This window comes from Calonectris borealis, chromosome 2, assembly GCF_964195595.1.
Source record: "Calonectris borealis chromosome 2, bCalBor7.hap1.2, whole genome shotgun sequence".
NCBI lineage: Eukaryota > Metazoa > Chordata > Aves > Procellariiformes > Procellariidae > Calonectris > Calonectris borealis.
The window spans coordinates 26,955,676-26,972,634 of NC_134313.1; the positions used below are offsets into that span (position 1 = coordinate 26,955,676).

The 16,959-nt window shown below is 46.8% G+C and overlaps 1 protein-coding gene across 2 annotated transcripts; it reads left to right on the forward strand.

The window, feature by feature from the left end:
* Positions 1-865: 865 nt before the first annotated feature.
* On the forward strand, positions 866-16,954 carry CCNE2 (cyclin E2). 2 transcript variants are annotated; one of them, XM_075141461.1, is made up of 12 exons: positions 866-977; positions 3,125-3,163; positions 3,257-3,365; positions 3,540-3,599; positions 5,580-5,731; positions 7,781-7,916; positions 10,344-10,490; positions 11,724-11,819; positions 12,596-12,730; positions 13,568-13,679; positions 15,061-15,215; positions 15,598-16,954. In XM_075141461.1, the coding sequence occupies exons 2-12, from the start codon at positions 3,150-3,152 to the stop codon at positions 15,697-15,699; spliced, it is 1,218 nt and encodes a 405-aa protein (XP_074997562.1). In that variant the 5' UTR covers positions 866-977; positions 3,125-3,149; the 3' UTR covers positions 15,700-16,954. The 2 variants fall into 2 exon arrangements, with proteins under 2 accessions (XP_074997562.1, XP_074997563.1); XM_075141462.1 differs by lacking the exon at positions 866-977 and having other exon boundaries at positions 2,814-3,163; positions 3,543-3,599.
* Positions 16,955-16,959: the final 5 nt, after the last annotated feature.

Genomic DNA, 16,959 nt, shown 5'->3' on the forward strand with positions numbered 1-16,959 from the left:
TACCAGTGACTGGGAGGCGTGCTTGGTACTGAGGGTAGACTTCACCCTTCAGCATCGTCTCCTGATGGAGAAGGGGATTGCAGGGTGGGCGCTCCCGCGGCAGGCACTGCTGCCCTGGGACTCGGCGGGACCCCAAGGGGCAGTGGCGGGCCTGGCTGATAGGTGTGGAAAGCTACTGGGGAGGGGACAGGGCCGTCCACGGGAGACCATGGCGGCTGTGCTTGGGGAAGGCCTGTTTTCTTCTGGGACCAATTTCTCCGTGGTTAAACATGCTGCAAAAAGGAGGGAGAGAGAAGGGACCTCAGGGAAGGTTTCGGACACAAAGGCCCAGGCCCCTCGCAGCAGAGCCGGGCGCCTCCATGGGGCGCGGCTGGGTGAAGGCCACCCCTGTGCGGTGAGATGCGTGACAGCCCTCGGGCAGCGGGCTGGCACTCCCCACCCGTGACGCGGGGTGTCGGTGGGGTGTCAGAAGGCTGGTCCACAGGAGAGGGGTGTCGGTGGGTCAGGAGGCTGGCGGCACAGGGAGAAACGGGGTGTTGCTGAGCGGCCGCGGGCTGACACCCCCGACGGGACGGAGTACCGCTGACGGGCAGCGGGCCGCTCCCCAGCCGCACGGGCTGCCGGTGGGGCCGGGAGAACGCATCCCCGCTGACAGGGGCTGCCGGTGGCGACACCGGCCGGGCGGCGGGCGGGCGGCTGCCCTCAGGCGCGCGGGAGGAGCCGCCCCGCCCTCAGGCCGCGGCGGGAGCGGGGCGGGGCGGGGCGGCGTAGGGCGCGCGCGGCGGAGCCGTGTTTACATTCCACCGCCCGCTGCACGTTGCCGCGGAGCGGCGCGCTCCCATTGGCCAGGACGGGCGGCGGCCCCGCCCCGGGGCGGGCGAGCTGCGCCCTACCGGGCCCGCGGCGTGCGGGGCTGCCGGCGGAGCTGCCCCGGCGGAGCGCGGACCCGGGTCTTGATGCAGCGGATCGGGATGACGGTGCCGGGGGTGCCTTGCCAGCGGGGCCGGGGCGGGGGAGAGCGGACGGGGCAGCGGGCGGCTCTCCCTGCGGGGCGGCAGCGGTGGCAGCCCTCCTACCGGCACTGCCCGCCGCTCTCCCGGGACGCCTCCGCCGAGGGAGCCGCGGCGGGCGGGAGGGACGCGGAGGTGTCTCGGCAGCGGCGGCGGGCGGGGGAGCCGCTGGGCCCGGGGCGGCTCCGCGGCGAATGGGCGGTGCTGGGGCGAGCGGGGCGCGGGCGCTGGCGGAGGGAGGGCGGCGGGCGGGCGGGGGAGCTGTCTGCCGCCCTCGCACATGCGCAGCGCGGGCCCGGGCCGCGCTATATAGCGACTTGGCGCCGGCGCCAGCTGAGCAGCGCGGCCCGGGCGGCGGCGGCAGAGGTGCGCGGGGCGTGGCGGGAGGGGGTCCCGCCGGTGGGGACGGGGGGCGGCCGTCGTGGCGGTGATGGCGATGATGGCAGTGGCGGCGGTTATGATGATGGTGGTGGTGGCGGCAGTGGCAGTGGTTATGATGGTGATGATGGCAGTGGTGGTGGCAATGGTGGTGGCGGTACCGGCAGACCCGGTACCGGTGTGAGGGGCGCAGCCGCGGTGGGGTGGCGCGGGCCGGCCGCGGGAGCGGCGAGGCGGGCTGCCCGCCCGAGCACCGTTTTGGAGGGAGAGCGGCTGAGGAGAGCCGGGGGGTTGGGTGCCCGCGCGCGGCCCCATCCGCCCCCGCGGTGCCCTCCCGCCCGGGGCAGGGAGCGCTGCGGGGCGCCGCTGCGGGGGGCGATGGCCCGGGCGGGCACCGCCGGCGGGAGGCAGTGCGGCGGGCCGGGGTGTCGGCGGGAGCCCGCCATCGCCTACCCCCCCACCCCACCCCGGGGCCGCCCGGCGGCGGAGAGCCCTGTGGGGGTGGCGGGGGGCGGGCTGCCGGATTTTGGAGGGAGATGGGCGCGATGGGGGCGGGGAAGCCGGCCGAGCCGCTTGGCGGGCTGACCCCGATTGCCGGCCCGCGCCGCCCGCCCTCACCCTGTCCCGGCGGCGGGTCCCGGCCCCCCCGCCCTGGCCCTCAGGACAGGGGCTTGGCCAGGTGGGCGCCTGGTGGGGACGCCCCCCGTCGCAGCCCCCCATCCCTGCGGTGCCCCGGCCCCAGCCCGCGCTGGGGGTGTCCCCTCTTGTGTGGGGTTCTCCCCTGAGGGAATGTGTCCCGGCTGGGGGGGGCTGCCGCCCCCGTGTGTGGGGCTGCCGTCCCGGCAGGCCCACCCCCCCACTTCCCCCTCAGGTTTTGGAGGGAGCCGCGCTCGCAGCAAGGCGGGAGCGCGGGGGAGGGGGGCCGCGGTCCTGCCCTATTCCCTGCCCCCTCGCGCGTCCCCTCAGCACCCCTCGGCCGGGGGGGAGGGGGGCAAGCGGCGGCTCGGCCCCTTTTGGAGGGAGAGCGAGCGCGGGCAGCGGCGGTGCCCCCCCAGCCTGACCCCCGCTGCGCCCCGGGGCTGGCCGAGGCGCCCCCCGGCCCTGCCCAGCTCGGCACGGCGCGGCGCAGCGCAGGCCGCCGCCTCCCCGCTCTCTGCAAATTGGCGCGGAACCGGCGCGGCGGGAGCGCGGGCGGTGGCGGGCGGCCCGGCACGGCACGGCTCAGCTCGGCACGGCCCATCCCGGCAGGTGTGGGAGGCCGGCGGCGAAATCGCCCCGGAGGGAGCCGCTGCACCGGCAAAACGTGTGTCTGTGTGGGTTACTGGTGGCTGCAGTATGCAGGGTGTAGAGGGAGTGGAGGGGGGTGTGTGTGTCACAGCCCCAGGGACCCCCCCGCATCCTCCTGCGTGGGAAATGTCCCTTTACAGCTTCCCCCCGCCCCAGGCTAGATGAGCCCAGATAGCCTGAGCTAAACTGACTGCTGGCATACATGGGCATCCCTGTGTCACCCACTTCAGCAGTGCAACGCCCAGCAGGACGTGGAGCTGCCTGTGATTATATACCACAGCTCTCCTCTGCTCAGGTGTCTCTCACATCAGTAAAATACTTGTGCCCTTCTATTTCAGTTGTGTCAACCATGCTGCTCTTTGTGATGTGTCTTATGATGCAAAGTACGGAACTTGGTCCTAACTTCTTGAGGATACAGTAACTGAGCTTATGTTATTCCTTTGGTCCAGGTAGAGATCTTACAACCCAAAGAAGATGTCAAGACGCAGGTAAACTGTTAGCATCGTAATACACCAAGCTTATCTGTACTCATCTAACAACTACTGCTCTCCTAATGTTTAATGTCTTTCCGCTCTTTGCAGTAGCCGCTTGCAAGCCAAGCAGCAGCAGCCACTGTCATGTCAAGAAGAGTCTCCACAAGAACTGCAGGCATCAGAGCATCTCCAGACGAGAAAAAGGAGAACAGCAGAGGTGACTAGTTTGGGCAAATTTGGGCAATATTGAAAGTTCTCCAGTGCATTTGGATGGGAGAATTTTTACTCTGCTGAATTAGAAAGTGGGGCAGGAGAAGCAACAGTTTGCTTTAGCTTTAGAGGCAGGTGTGCTGGTCATTGTCAGTGTATTGATGCGTGTCTCTCTTCTCAGCAGGAGATTAAGAAAAGAGAAGATGGGAAAATTGCTAAAAAGCATCAATATGAGATTAAGGTAATTCAATCCTGATTACTGGTTCAAACTAGGTGAGGGAGTACATCTGGTTTATGTTGGTGGGTGTGAAGTCATGCATTCCACACTAGAAAGTATTGAATAGGGAAAGTTTCTACCTTCAGATATTAAAAATCATGGGAGCTCTGCACCTTAGCATCTTTTTATACTTTTTTGCTTTTTTACGCATGGCTTTGTTGCAGATAAAGGGTCCTTCAATGTGGAAACCACTGCAGAGTAAGGTTAGGTGTAAAAATGAGAATAAAATCAGATATTTCAGAATAATTCCACATGCAGAGCAGGTAAGGCCTAGAGGCAAGTCTAAACAAGATTGTTGCACTTGTTTTAACTTAAGGTGTGGTTTTACGGCCATTTAGTTAAGAAGACTCATAACCATGCAGGCCCTCTTTACTTTCATTTAACTGTTCTTTTGATTATTTAAATCAACTTAGGAATCTGTTTAAACTAGCATAGGCTACTCCTAAACCAAGTGAGGGGCTTTACAGTTGTTTATTTTAAAGTGGGTTAGTAAAATAATGTAACTTTCTCTTGCAAACAATCTTGTTTGCAGTTAGTCTGTTTGTAAAGCAAATGAGTCTAACAGCTATGGTGAAGCAAAACTATTCTGATTGTGAAGTTGTCTTTGCAAACTTTGTGTAGGGGAAAACGCTGTGTAAGTACGTCAGCTGTATTTGGGGTGAAACTGCGTGTCACAACTTACCTTTGCCGAAAGGGAGAAATCCTGCTCCCCGTTCTTTCCTTCCTTGATAGCTGGCCACGCACTCCATCCCCTGCCTTGCTCCATTTTTGGTTCTCTTTAAAAAAAGCAGTAGGCAGGTTCAGCTTGCTAATTTGGCACTACAAAATGAGTTAATGTTCTGCCAGATTAGTGCGTTGAATCAACCCAGCAGAGGGTCTGACAAGCATCAAAGCTGACAAAAGAAGGAAGGTGTGGGACTTGGGCAGTGAGGATCAGAGGAGAGAAGGAGCAGGATCTCTCTTTTCTTGTGGCTGTGTGCTGCCAAGATCAATTCTGCTGGAATATGTAACTTCTTAGGGTACTTTAGTCTGGCTATAAATAGGTTTAGATATACTAAGGAAACTGTATGTAGTTTACCTTGCAAAACAGCTATATAGGAAAAGTTTCTGTGTTCAGGGGCAGGTGTTGCCATTCTTTGGGAATGGGATCCCCCTCCCAACTCCACAGATCATAACTGAAGTTCTGTGTCACCATTTTGAAGGCTGTCAGCCATTACAGCATTGCATATGCTCCATGCATTTGATACCTCCTTACTTGTATTGGCTATGTACAACCAAATAAGTATTAGTGAAACAAGTTAGAGAGTTAACTAAAGTAATCTAGAATTCCTTCTTCGAAGCTTTCTGCATGAATAACTTTGGGCTCTTCTCTTTTTGAGTCATTGCATCCCATATTTGGCATTGGGAGGCTGAGAGATAGTTCACAGCTGCTGCTTGCTTAGTGGGTATCTCTGGAGCTGAGATGGGTGGCTTCTCTCTGGAGTGCTTAATTGGAAGATAACAAGTTGCTGAATTTCCACTGAGAGGCAGTAGAACCTCCACCCTCTCCTTTCTTTACCCTCTGAGTAGATAAGTAGATAGGACCAGAACCTAATGTCCTGTGGTTTAGTACCAATGAGTACCTTTGTCTTACGTACTGTAACTGAGCAGCTCAAGCAATGGATAGGTTACTTGTGGGTTCATAAACGAAAGACAGTTGTCTTCCTCAAAGCTGAGTGTCCCAAATTTATCAGATTTGTTTATACATGTTCCGTCTTGTCTACAAAAGGCTTTGTTGACATTTAATCTCTCCGTCTTTCTTGGTTTCAGTACATGAATTGACGCTGAGGTCCAAAAAGACTAACATATGTTACATATATTGTTGTTGTTACGGTAATCTACTTCTCGCCTTTCTTGCTCTCATAGTAAAATCAGCATTTAAAAGATACCTTGTTTATGTTGCAGAGTTGTTGGCCGCCCACGATAACAGGAGGCATCTCGCCTTGCATAATTATTGAAACACCTCACAAAGAATCAGTAACCACTGACTTCTCAAGATTCAAAAAATACAGGTTCAGAAACCTCTTCATAAATCCATCACCTTTGCCAGAACTCAAGTAAGTTTACCGGATGCAGTAGTTGTTGATGTTTTATCAAATATGCTGAACTACTGTAGTAAAATCTGTTGTTGTATTGTGTTAGTATAATAGTGGGCAGTACTCAACCCATACCTGTACTTTTCTCCTCATCCCACAAACAATTCGATGTCCAAAAAAAAGACAGAAATTCTGGGGTTTTTTTCCCCCCCGATCTTATAAACGTACCGGACAGATGTTTTTTGCCTTTTGGAGCTGTCCTTTTATAACTTAACATTGGAGACTCTAAGTGGTTAAGAGGCACATAATGGTTAAACTAAAATTCTTCCAGTGCTATTGGAACTGAGTGACCAAAAAATACTAAGCAAAGTTTTCTTTAAGAACTTAAAAATGTACAAACATGCAAATAAACTTGTGGCAATATTGCTGCGCAGGTAGCTTGCTAATGCAATGCAGTATGCTTGGTGCAGTCACAGTTCTAGAAAGTTTCCCTTCTCCAGAGGTATAGATTAGCTGACTAAATCAGATTTTTCAATTTCTGAATTTGTTAGCCATTCAGGTGTGTTAGATGAGTACTGCAGTTGCTGTTTGTATCAGCCTGGTGTTTAACAAAAGAGTTGTTAAATTCACTGCAATGCACGAGGGCAAACTTCTGGTGAGGTGAATGAGAAGAGAAGCAGAACATGCAGCATTACTTTAAGAGAAGCTTTCTAGATGCACCATGTTTTTATTTGTTCCAGCCAAAACTTGACCAGAACTGGGAGATGCTGCATGGTGATGTTTTGCCTCAGTGCAAAGCAATAGGTCTCTTACAATCTCTTTCACTGAGTTTCAAACTCAGCTGCTCTTCTCTCTCAGTATTATTTCCAAGCCTGCTGAACTCTGCTTTAAAGAACAGCATGCTCTTCTCTATACCTAGCAAATCACATTTTTGTATGTGTTGGAAAGCTTAGTGCAAAGTAGTTTTTTAAAAATAATAATAATAATAAAAAAAGAATGTTGAATGAGGGAATCTTATGCACTTCTTTAGCAAATTGTTGGAAACTGCTGGATCCCAAAAATATGTTCAGGTACAGAATTCCATGCAAGGAGTTTAATCCTTGATGTTCACCTCTTGTCGATCTCTCTCCTGCCTTCTTCATGCTTTCCTAACTGCTGCAGGAAGATCATAATAGGAGATTTCTCAATGCCTGCCCACTTAAATGGGGATACTTGTGCATTAAACAAGCAAGTATCTCTCCAGCTTTTAACTTATGATGGTGGCAGAGTGGAACTGATCTGGGTTAGAATTTGTAGGCAATACCAGTGATCAGGTCTGTTTAATATCTCTCTGCTTCTGCTTGAGGAAAGGTAAATATATAACTCCAAAAATTTCAGTAGGAAACCAGCACTGCATTGATTAACATGCTGTCCCTCTTAGTAACTGTAGGGTGAGAAGTACATCTAAGAAAAAAACCACATCAATTCATAATAGCAATAATTACAAATTAAAAACAAGCTATATTAATGATATAGGCATATTCTTCTTCCCAAGTAGACTTGAGTGCTAATAAATTATAAGTTATAAAAACTCAATTTTTCTCACAATAGCCTGTATCTTAAGGTAGGCTAGAAAATGAAGGGATGGATGAGTGGCTTTTAAACACGATCTGTAAAAGTTTTTCTCAAAATAAACCTGACAACTTCATGTATGTTTTGTGTTTCTTGGGGAGTGGGGTGGTTTTTTCTTTCTTATGGGGAGGGTTTGGTTTTTATCTTGCTCTCTGGACAGCCACCTAACTAAGCAAAATAGGAAACTCTGGTTGTATGTGCAACTTTGGGATGCACAGGTTCAGCTTTATTGGCTGTTCTATAAAACTGGACTTGCTGATGATCTTAGCAAGCTGCTGTTGTGGTGATGTAAAATGTTCAAAGTATATCTGCAGTTTTCTAATTACCATAAGAATCTTTTAGTATGTGGAATTTTTCTTTTTGTTCCTGAATATCTGTAAGCAATAAATAATGTTTTTATACTCCTTTTGTGAAGGTGTATATATACTTAACAATGTTTTGTGTAACTTTATTCCTTAGCTGGGGAAATTCCAAAGATGTCTGGCTCAACATCCTGAAGAAGGAGAACAGATATGCTCATTGCAAACATTTCACGTCACTACATTCTAGTTTGCAACCTCACATGAGATCAATACTGTTAGACTGGCTCTTAGAGGTGTGTTCTTTTAGTTACTTTGCCATGTGTTATGCCTGTGAAGTAGGCAGATAAAAGCACAGCTTTTACCTAAAAGATCTAATAGCAAAATGTACTGTATGGTAAATGCTAAAACTACTTTGCAACAAAAGGGTTACAGGTTACTGCTTTTGATTCTTTTGGTGAGCTACATTTAGTCTTCCCTGGCAGGAGACGCTGAACCTTCCACACAGGGCAGCAAGCAATAGTACTAAATTTTTGCTCTTGCCACACTTATTTCCTGGGAAGGGGAGAAATCTAGTTTTGAGACACTTACGCTGAAATTGCAATAGACAGATTAATTACGGAACTCTATCTTTACATCTCAGACTGTATCTAAAGCTATAAGACAACTGCATCTGTATTGAGGACTTGAGTTATCACTCTAGCCCTGTCTACATCACGAGCTCTTAGATGTTGGCCCTGACACTATTTTCTGACTTACTAGTAAATTTTTAATTCTGTCCTATGAAGAGAGCAGAAGAAAGTAGTGCGTTAGTGGCTGACATCTGAAGGCTCTTGATATAGACAGGTTCTTGTTGGAAAACGATTATAAATAAATAATCCATATTCCAGTCTAATTACTGTACTTCAGAGTATTCCAGTTGTCAAACAAAATGGAAGTTCTCAATCATGGCAGCCTATGCAAAGGAGTGTTAGCATTGTAAATAGAGAGCTATGTTCTGTATTGAGCATATTCAATCACCACTGCCAAAAGCAAACTTTGACTCATGTGATCCTTGCCCATCAGCAGAAGGGATCTTCCAGGTTTACCAATTCCATATCGGGTACTCCAAGGAAGCAGATGTTAGTGGCACTCTTGATGGAACAGTGCTAATAGCAGGGAATTTCGAGGGAAAGGAGAGGAACGTATGGCTTTTCTTAAAAAATACAGTCTGAATATAAAAACTATTCCAGTTGTGCACTTCCCTACTTCCTCTAAGGTGTAATTTACATACCACATTAAATTGTATTTTGTTGCTTTTTTTTTTAAATCTTGAACTCTTAGGAAATCCTCCAATTTCCAAATAAAAATGTCGACAAGGGCCTTGTTGTTGTTGTCCAGCTCAGTGGTTCTATATACCACAGTGGATTAAAATCCCAGCAACTTTGAGAGTCCTCCAGTAGCTCCTAACATTGTCTTCAGTAACATCGTAACTGCGATACTATTTAACATGACTATACATTATTGCTTATGTTTGGGCAATACACTTTTATACAAATTGTGCCATTTAGTCATGGGTGGGCCTGCTCTGTACCTTTTTTGTTCTGAATCTTGTTTGGAGCAGTAGTTAATATATCAGAGTAGCACATCAATTGGCAAATATTAGATCAGGTCTAAAAGAATGAGCTGTGATGTTAGTGCCAACCAGTTGCACTTTTGATGGTCAGGAAGGGTTTTAATTTGCAAAAGGCCTTTCAACCTTATCTTAGGAAATAGCTAGTAGTAGTAAGATTTTATTCTGACTTTGTATCCAAGCGGAATAATGAAGCAGGGCAGGAAGCTTGGACTTGGGATCTATTTCTTGGATATTCTTTCCTGTTGACTGTATGTAGATTATAAGTAATTTATAGATATCTAACTAGTTTCTAGTTGTGGAAGGGATACAGAGTTGCAGATAAGCTGTAGTTGTTTTAGACCCACCCAAATTCAGTTAGAGATTAGAGGAAAAAGGCCCCTGCGTAAGATCTCCAGGCCCAAGCAGTCTCCTTTCCTTTTTTTATTGAATTGGCATTTGAACTACTTCGATACAATGCAAGTATTAAAAGTTCTCCGTGCCAGGGAAACCTGCAGCTGTATGGAGCAGATGGCCGTTCTTGCAGTTTTGTTCCTGCTTAGTGAGGCTGTCGGTGGTGCCTGAGGGGCTGCAGGCAGTGCTCCTGGCTTGCCAGCAGAGCCCCCTCAGGCAGGAGCTTCCACGCTTATTTGCTGTAGAGCCAAAGACTTCAAGTTTTTTTAGTGGTTCTGCTCTGGGACAGACCTACTAGGAATACAGGGAGGATATGCTCAGTGACTTCAACTTGAGGTTTGAGCCCAGAGTATTCTCAATCAAGCAAATTAGTGGGTTTTCACACCCGCCCCCCAATGAAGCTTTCTTCTTTCAGTGGAAAATTGTTTGTACTCATTTTTAGGAAAACTGGATGCTATTTAGATTGGAACGGGTATACTTTGGAAGTATGTACTTTAGTGCATCATAGACAATCCACGTTTAGGTGGGAGCATGGGAAATACTTTTCCCAGTCCCATACTAACCACTACATCCTAACACACCTAGGTATGTGATAGTTTATGTGTGCAAAAGATAAAATTGTGCATACTGTGTTTTACTGTTAAAGCTTGAATACGCCAATGTGTGTACAGAGAGTTTTATAACAGAAGACTGAATTGTTTTATTTTTCCTGTTGTAGGTATGCGAGGTGTATGCACTCCACAGGGAAACTTTCTACTTAGCTCAAGACTTTTTTGATAGATTCATGTTGACACAAAAGAACATTAACAAGAGCATGCTTCAGCTCATAGGAATTACCTCATTATTCATTGCCTCCAAACTTGAGGTAAGAAGCTCTGTTACAGGGAGGAGGATATTAAGTTTGGAATAACGAAAAAGACAGTAATAACATATTTATTTCTTCTGTCTGAATCTTTTGAACTTGGTGGTGTACATACAACACTGGAGGTCAGAAAGGGAAGTTTTTTTCTCTTCCTTTAGTTGTGTATATGTCAGGAGTGTAGTCTTTGTCCTTCCTTTCCTCAGCAGCAGGGAAGGAGACCACATAAACTTAAAAGGTATGCAAATGTGCTAGGAGTAGTTTTGTTTTGTTTTGTCTTTTCCAAATATACAGCAGTTGGCAAACAATCTCAGGAATGGGCGTGGGACTTGAACAAAACCAAGCCCAAGTCTCAAACGGCCTGTAAATCAGGCCGATATCCCTATAAACCCATTTAGCAGAGTAAAGTGCAGTGATGGTGACACATTACATTGTGCATTACATCTACGAGCCAAGAGCATATTTTTGTATAGTGCCTGGTAGGCTGGACTGAGAGGAAAATTTGGGATGTTAAGTTTTTATACTTGGAAACCCCCCGATCTAGAAGTTATTCCTAAAGCCAAGGTAGCGTGCTACAAGCAGTTGTCTATTCTAAGGAAGTGCGTGGAGCATCAGGCTGTGGAGCCAGCTGGTAGAGAAGCAGTTCTGCTGGCAACTTCTCTTTTACTAACACACCTACTGTAGGTGGCCCAAACTGGCATGACTGGGTTGGTAAATCTCTTTTTGTTACCCGTCTCTGCACCATGGATTTTGCCAGCTACAGCGGCTGTGGGATTTTCTCTCATCTTTTTCTAGCTTTTTTTTTTTTTAAAAATCAATGTGACTACATCAGCATTGACATTGCACGTAACCCACATCAGCAAGCCATTTCTAACCCAGCAGTGTGCTACAAGAATGGGGTGGTGTGTGGTTTTTTACATCAAATGGAATGGCTGAGTAGAAAGCGGTATAAGTGAAAGGCTGTTCTGATTGCTTGGTCAGCATTTATTTCTCCAAAAGCTGGAAGAGTTGCAATAAATCTATCATGTTTCACAACAGATAACATATAACCTACTTGGTTTTAGTATCTCCTCATCCTGTAAGTTTCAAGTCACTTAATATAACGAGAAAAACACTGTTCTAGCATAAGAAAGGTTAATATTTCAATATGGACTGAAAAGTATTTGCCAGTAGCTTCTCAAGCTTTCTTAGAATTGTAAGGCTCTCTAATCTTCACTTTTTCACTCCCTCCCTTTAAAGGAAATCTACGCTCCTAAAATACAAGAATTTGCTTATGTCACTGATGGTGCTTGCAGTGAAGATGATATTGTAAGAATGGAACTTATTATGTTAAAGGTAATAACTTCGCTGTGTTTGTAAGTGCTGGTTGAAAGACTGTCCAGCTGAGCCTTATATTTTAATATCATTTATTTGCTTAGAAAAGGAACATGTTTAGTGTGTCCCTCTTTCTGCAGAACAATGAAACCTTCGTTGTATGTGTAGTGGACCTCTAAATCCCCTTGGCTGGGATGAAATCCCTGTCTGTTAGGAAAGGACAGGTTTCTCACGCTTGTATGAAAGTAAAGGCTCGTAACAGGTACAGCCAGCCACGGGGCAGACTGGAAGGCTGTCACTGTCGTGTGCTGCACTTGCCAGCGTCCTTTGCTGTCCAGGAAGAGGGGCCTCTAACAGAGCCAGGCAGAGAACTGACACCAACACTACCCAGTGCTCTTCATGTTGGAAAGGATCCATCTTTACCGTCACAGAACTCCTTATACATTTATTCTTCCTTAATAGATACGAGCTGCAGGTTCAGGCAGCTAGCCTGAAGTCTCAGGGGAAATACTCTAATTTCCTAGCTTCTGAATGGGCAAGATACGTTAAGATCCAACTGCACAGGTATAGGGATACATGTTTGTGCTGATTGTAAAGCAGCCCATTCAAAAAGTAGTGAGAATGCAATCTAAAATGAGTATCTGTACTTGAAATTGTACATAATCTTTAGTATCTTTTGAGGATCTGTGCAATAAGCTGAGCAAACTCAGAACGGGAGGTATGGGAAAAGAGATCAAGGCACACAAAACAACCCTTGCGTGGTTTAAGTTGCTTACCTGTTTGTTTAATATTTGCAGGCTTTAAAATGGGAACTCTGTCCAGTGACCATCGTCTCTTGGCTGAACCTCTATCTTCAAGTGGATGCTCTGAAGGATGTTCCAAAAGTGCTGCTACCTCAGTATTCTCAGGAAAAATTCATTCAGATAGCACAGGTAGGTAGTAAACTGTGTCGGAAAATGCTTTTTGGAGTGATTACAAGCACAACTGAACATTACACCCCAAAAGCCATTAAAGAATGCTTTTCCTTGTTCCACCTCACCTGTTATTTTGTTAAGGAATGTGCAAGTTTGACTGCCAGAGAATGTCACACTCAGTTTTGAGGACAAGCACTCATGTGTTTCTTGTCTCCCCACTCTCACATATTTTAAGACTTTTCTGTACACTGGAAAAATAAAAATCCATCTTGTTTTTGTAATTGCTATGCATACAGTGGCCACAGCTGAGAGGAGGGTGGGTAATTTAAGACACTGTGAACAGTTAACTGTTTTTACCTGTATTATCTGTAACAGTGTTTCTGTGTATTTGCCTAGAAGGCAGTCTGAGGAGTGTTTTGACTATTTTGAAACTGCTGTGGTTCAATTCCTATGGGCATGTGTTGTGTCCAGCCTCAGAGAAGCTTCCTGAAGGGTAGACTGGTCTAAGTCACTGAGCTGCTAGGTAATAATTTAATTTAAGAAAATACCTTCCTAGAGCTCTGCTAAGAGTTTCAAGGTGTACTTAAATCTGTGCAACCAAAGTGCCTTGCATGTTACTGTAAAGTAAAAGTGCAAATTGGTTTGCATCATAACTCTGTGAGACCCACTTTAACGGCACTTGGTGCCAAAAATAAATTAGATGCATGCAATTGATGCTAAAAAGGTCAGCGATATTATAGAGCATAGCCATAGAAGGACTGCTGCATGCATAGCAGTTTCTGAGACAGGATTATACTGAAGTATCATCTTGTTAAAATTTGTAACTCTTATTTCCTCCACTCTTTATTTCCTCAGCTCTTGGACCTGTGTATTCTGGATGTGAATTCTTTGGACTTCCAGTATAGAACTCTAGCTGCTGCAGCACTCTGCCACTATACCTCAATTGAAGTAGTTAAGAAAGCTTCAGGTAAGAAGCCTTTGTAAAGGTTGGTCTTGTTAGGCAGGGAATTCTGAAAGCTGTTATATGCCTGAGGCTGCTAAGAGCAATTGGTTCACCAGGCTGCCAAAGAGCAAAAGCTATACGGACACTAATAGTTTGTTCTTCTGTTCTGTGGGTTTTTTTGCCCCTAATTTCACTTCCTTCCTACCACTATTTCAGATAGTGACTCAAAAAGAAGGAAATGCTTTCAGAAGCATAAGCTTAGCTAAGCTCTAAATGAAGCAGATTTATCCTTAGAATCATAGAATCATTAAGGTTAGAAAAGACCTCTAAAAGATCATCGAGTCCAACCATCAACCCAACACCACTATGCCCACTACACCATGTCCCTAAGCGCCTCATCTACACGTCTTTTAAATACTTCCAGGGATGGTGACTCAACCACTTCCCTGGGCAGCCTGTTCCAAGGCCTGACCACTCTTTCAGTAAAGAAATTTCTCCTAATGTCCAATCTAAACCTCCCCTGGCGCAACCTGAGGCCATTTCCTCTTGTCCTATCGCTGGTTACTTGGCAGAAGAGACCAACACCCACCTCGCTACAACCTCCTTTCAGGTAGTTGTAGAGCGCGATGAGGTCTCCCCTCAGCCTCCTCTTCTCCAGGTTAAACAACCCCAGTTCCCTCAGCCGCTCCTCATAAGACTTGTGCTCCAGGCCCTTCACCAGCTTCGTTGCCCTCCTCTGGACACGCTCCAGCACCTCCATGTCCTTCGTGTAGTGAGGGGCCCAAAACTGAACACAGGATTCGAGGTGCGGCCTCACCAGTGCCGAGTACAGGGGCAATGCTTCTTGCTTTTGGGCTAATACTACTGCTCTAAGACTTCCAGTTGTTTTGGGGATAGTTAGCTATTTGGCTACTTTTTCTCCTAAAAGGTAGTCAGCCACCAGTCATCCTCAGCTGTCAGTGGCAATTAATCTGCGTGCTAATTCCTACAGGCCTGTCCCTTTTAAAGTGAAAAAAAAACTAAAAAAAAAAAAAAAAATCACTTAACTAAGCTCAGCACTTGTGTGTTGCTTGAGGTGCCATAAAGGACTGTGGCAATAGTGTGTTTTTATAGTGTGAACCAAAATCTTGCGCTCAAGCTGAAAAAGTCACTTGAGCCTCCCCTGGTAAGCAACAGGAACCCTCACGGCCACAGAGCTGCTTTGCTCAGGGGGCCCAGGCTCACCATCCCCTGCCACAATGCTTTTAAGTTACAAACACGAGGAAATGTGGGGAGTTTCTGGGAGGATGTTTCTGAATTTTTATCTGCAGAATTAGTTATTGTTGGTTTTAAATTTATGACCATACTGGAACACTGTGCAACTCCCCCATGATTTCTAAATATGTTGCTGTGTTCTACCCTCTAGGCTTAGATTTGGACAGCATTTCAGAGTGTGTAGAATGGATGGTTCCCTTTGTGAGTGTGGCAAAAAAAGTCCCTGTGAAGCTGAAGAACTTTAAGAAGGTTGCAGCAGAAGATCGACATAACATCCAAACACACACAAATTATTTGGACATGCTGGTAGGTGGTTTGTGGACTTGCATTTGGGCAGCTGAGAGTGTATCACACACCCCCCCTGCTTGCACCTGGCCTGGCTCACCTCAACCCCTGTGGTCAGTGGTGCCTAACCTTTTGTTTCTTGCTCTTGCTTGATGATGCTATGTATAAAAGGTGCTTTACCATAACACTCACAGGCTGTAAGCAAAGACTTGGATTGAAGTACTGGCAAAGTGTTGAAAAGATAATAATCTTTACTTTGTTGTGTAACATCACCCTGGTATTTTATTCAGTATCCTAACTCTGGAGTACTTGAACTGTACTAGCAGTGTGAAGAACACTAGCGAAACAAAAACACAGAATTTGTCACAGGTACTAACCATCATCTTCCTCCCCCAATACACAGGAAGAAGTTAACAGCGGAGTGGCATCTACTGCCCCAGGTCAGTTATCACCTGTGTCAACAGGAGGAATAATAACCCCTCCCAAAAGTACAGAGAAGAAATGAAACATGGACAACATCATGAACAGTTTCAGAAACAGGACTTGGTGCTTCAAAACAAGACAACGCTAGAGGTGACTCATGCTCTTTACTGCTATTCAAGACTTGGGCAGCAAAAGACATCAAATAGAGCAGCAGATGGAAATTGAGACCAGTGTCCTCCTACAGACTTGGTAAAAGATGTACACCAAGCATCCCTCCATGCTATCACAGGAGCCCAGTCTACTTTGGTCCATTCTCAGACATGACTTAGTTCAGCTCTGACCATTCCTAACTTATGAATTTCAAGAACTTTTTAAAAATGGCTGAGTGGCAAAGTTTGTCCACTCAACTTACATGTCAAACTTGCTTTAACTCGGCTAGCCATACAGGAGAACTTAATGACAGCTTGTACATAATACCTCTTCTGGGTTTTCTTTCTTTTTTTTGGTAAGGTCAGAGATGAATGCCTGTCAGTTAGTCACCCATGAGCTCAGGTGCAGTATTATGAGGTCAGTGGGTAAGCAGTTTACTTTTCTGAAACCACTCTGCCCTTGCATTAGTGTAGCCAGCCATGTATCAGATTCTAGCTCCACATGAGGCTGATGAATTTAAGGTGGCCCTTTAGGGCTGCCATAAACTTCAGTTCTAGTGTAGCACTGACCTCAGGTAAGAGTACAAGCAAAGAACGTGCTGCTGAAGTAACCTTAACTGGAAGAAGTACAGTCCTGGAAGGAAGGAGTTCTATTTCATAAGATCCAGCTGCCAACTCTCAACAAGAATGAACATAATGAGAACTGGAGAGGGTATGGAAAGAAGCGAGCCGCTGGTACTCTACAACCACTCACGACATAGGAACAGTATTTTAAACTAACTGTGGAGCTGTGTTTTATCAGTGTTTATAAGCAGCATTAACTACTGTGTTTTCCTTGGAATATTCACTACCTCTGCCTATGAGGTGCTTCACTTCTGTGACAAAGGGACAGTACAGGGAAAGATGAGTATCGGTCCTCCTCCCCCTTTCAAGGTGCTCCTACCTGTGCCCCACATCCAGGGACAAGTTTTACATGCCCTTGAGCAGTCCAGGAAGCTGCACTAGAGCACTAAGTGCCACCCCTATCCACATTAAACTCATGCTAACTTTGCAAACTTGAATTCATGTCTTCTTCAAACAAGCCATTGTGGAACAAGCTGAAGTTGCTTCCAGCCTTCTGTACAGTTTGTAAAAATAAGGGGTTTATTATAAGATTTCATCTATTTCTAAAAAGAAAGATACTAGACTGTAAA

Coding starts and splice junctions, on each gene's coding strand:
- CCNE2 (XM_075141461.1), top strand. Junction 3,366..3,539: donor GAAAAAGGAGAACAGCAGAG/GTGACTAGTTTG, acceptor CTCTCTTCTCAG/CAGGAGATTAAGAAAAGAGA. Junction 5,732..7,780: donor TCACCTTTGCCAGAACTCAA/GTAAGTTTACCG, acceptor TTTATTCCTTAG/CTGGGGAAATTCCAAAGATG.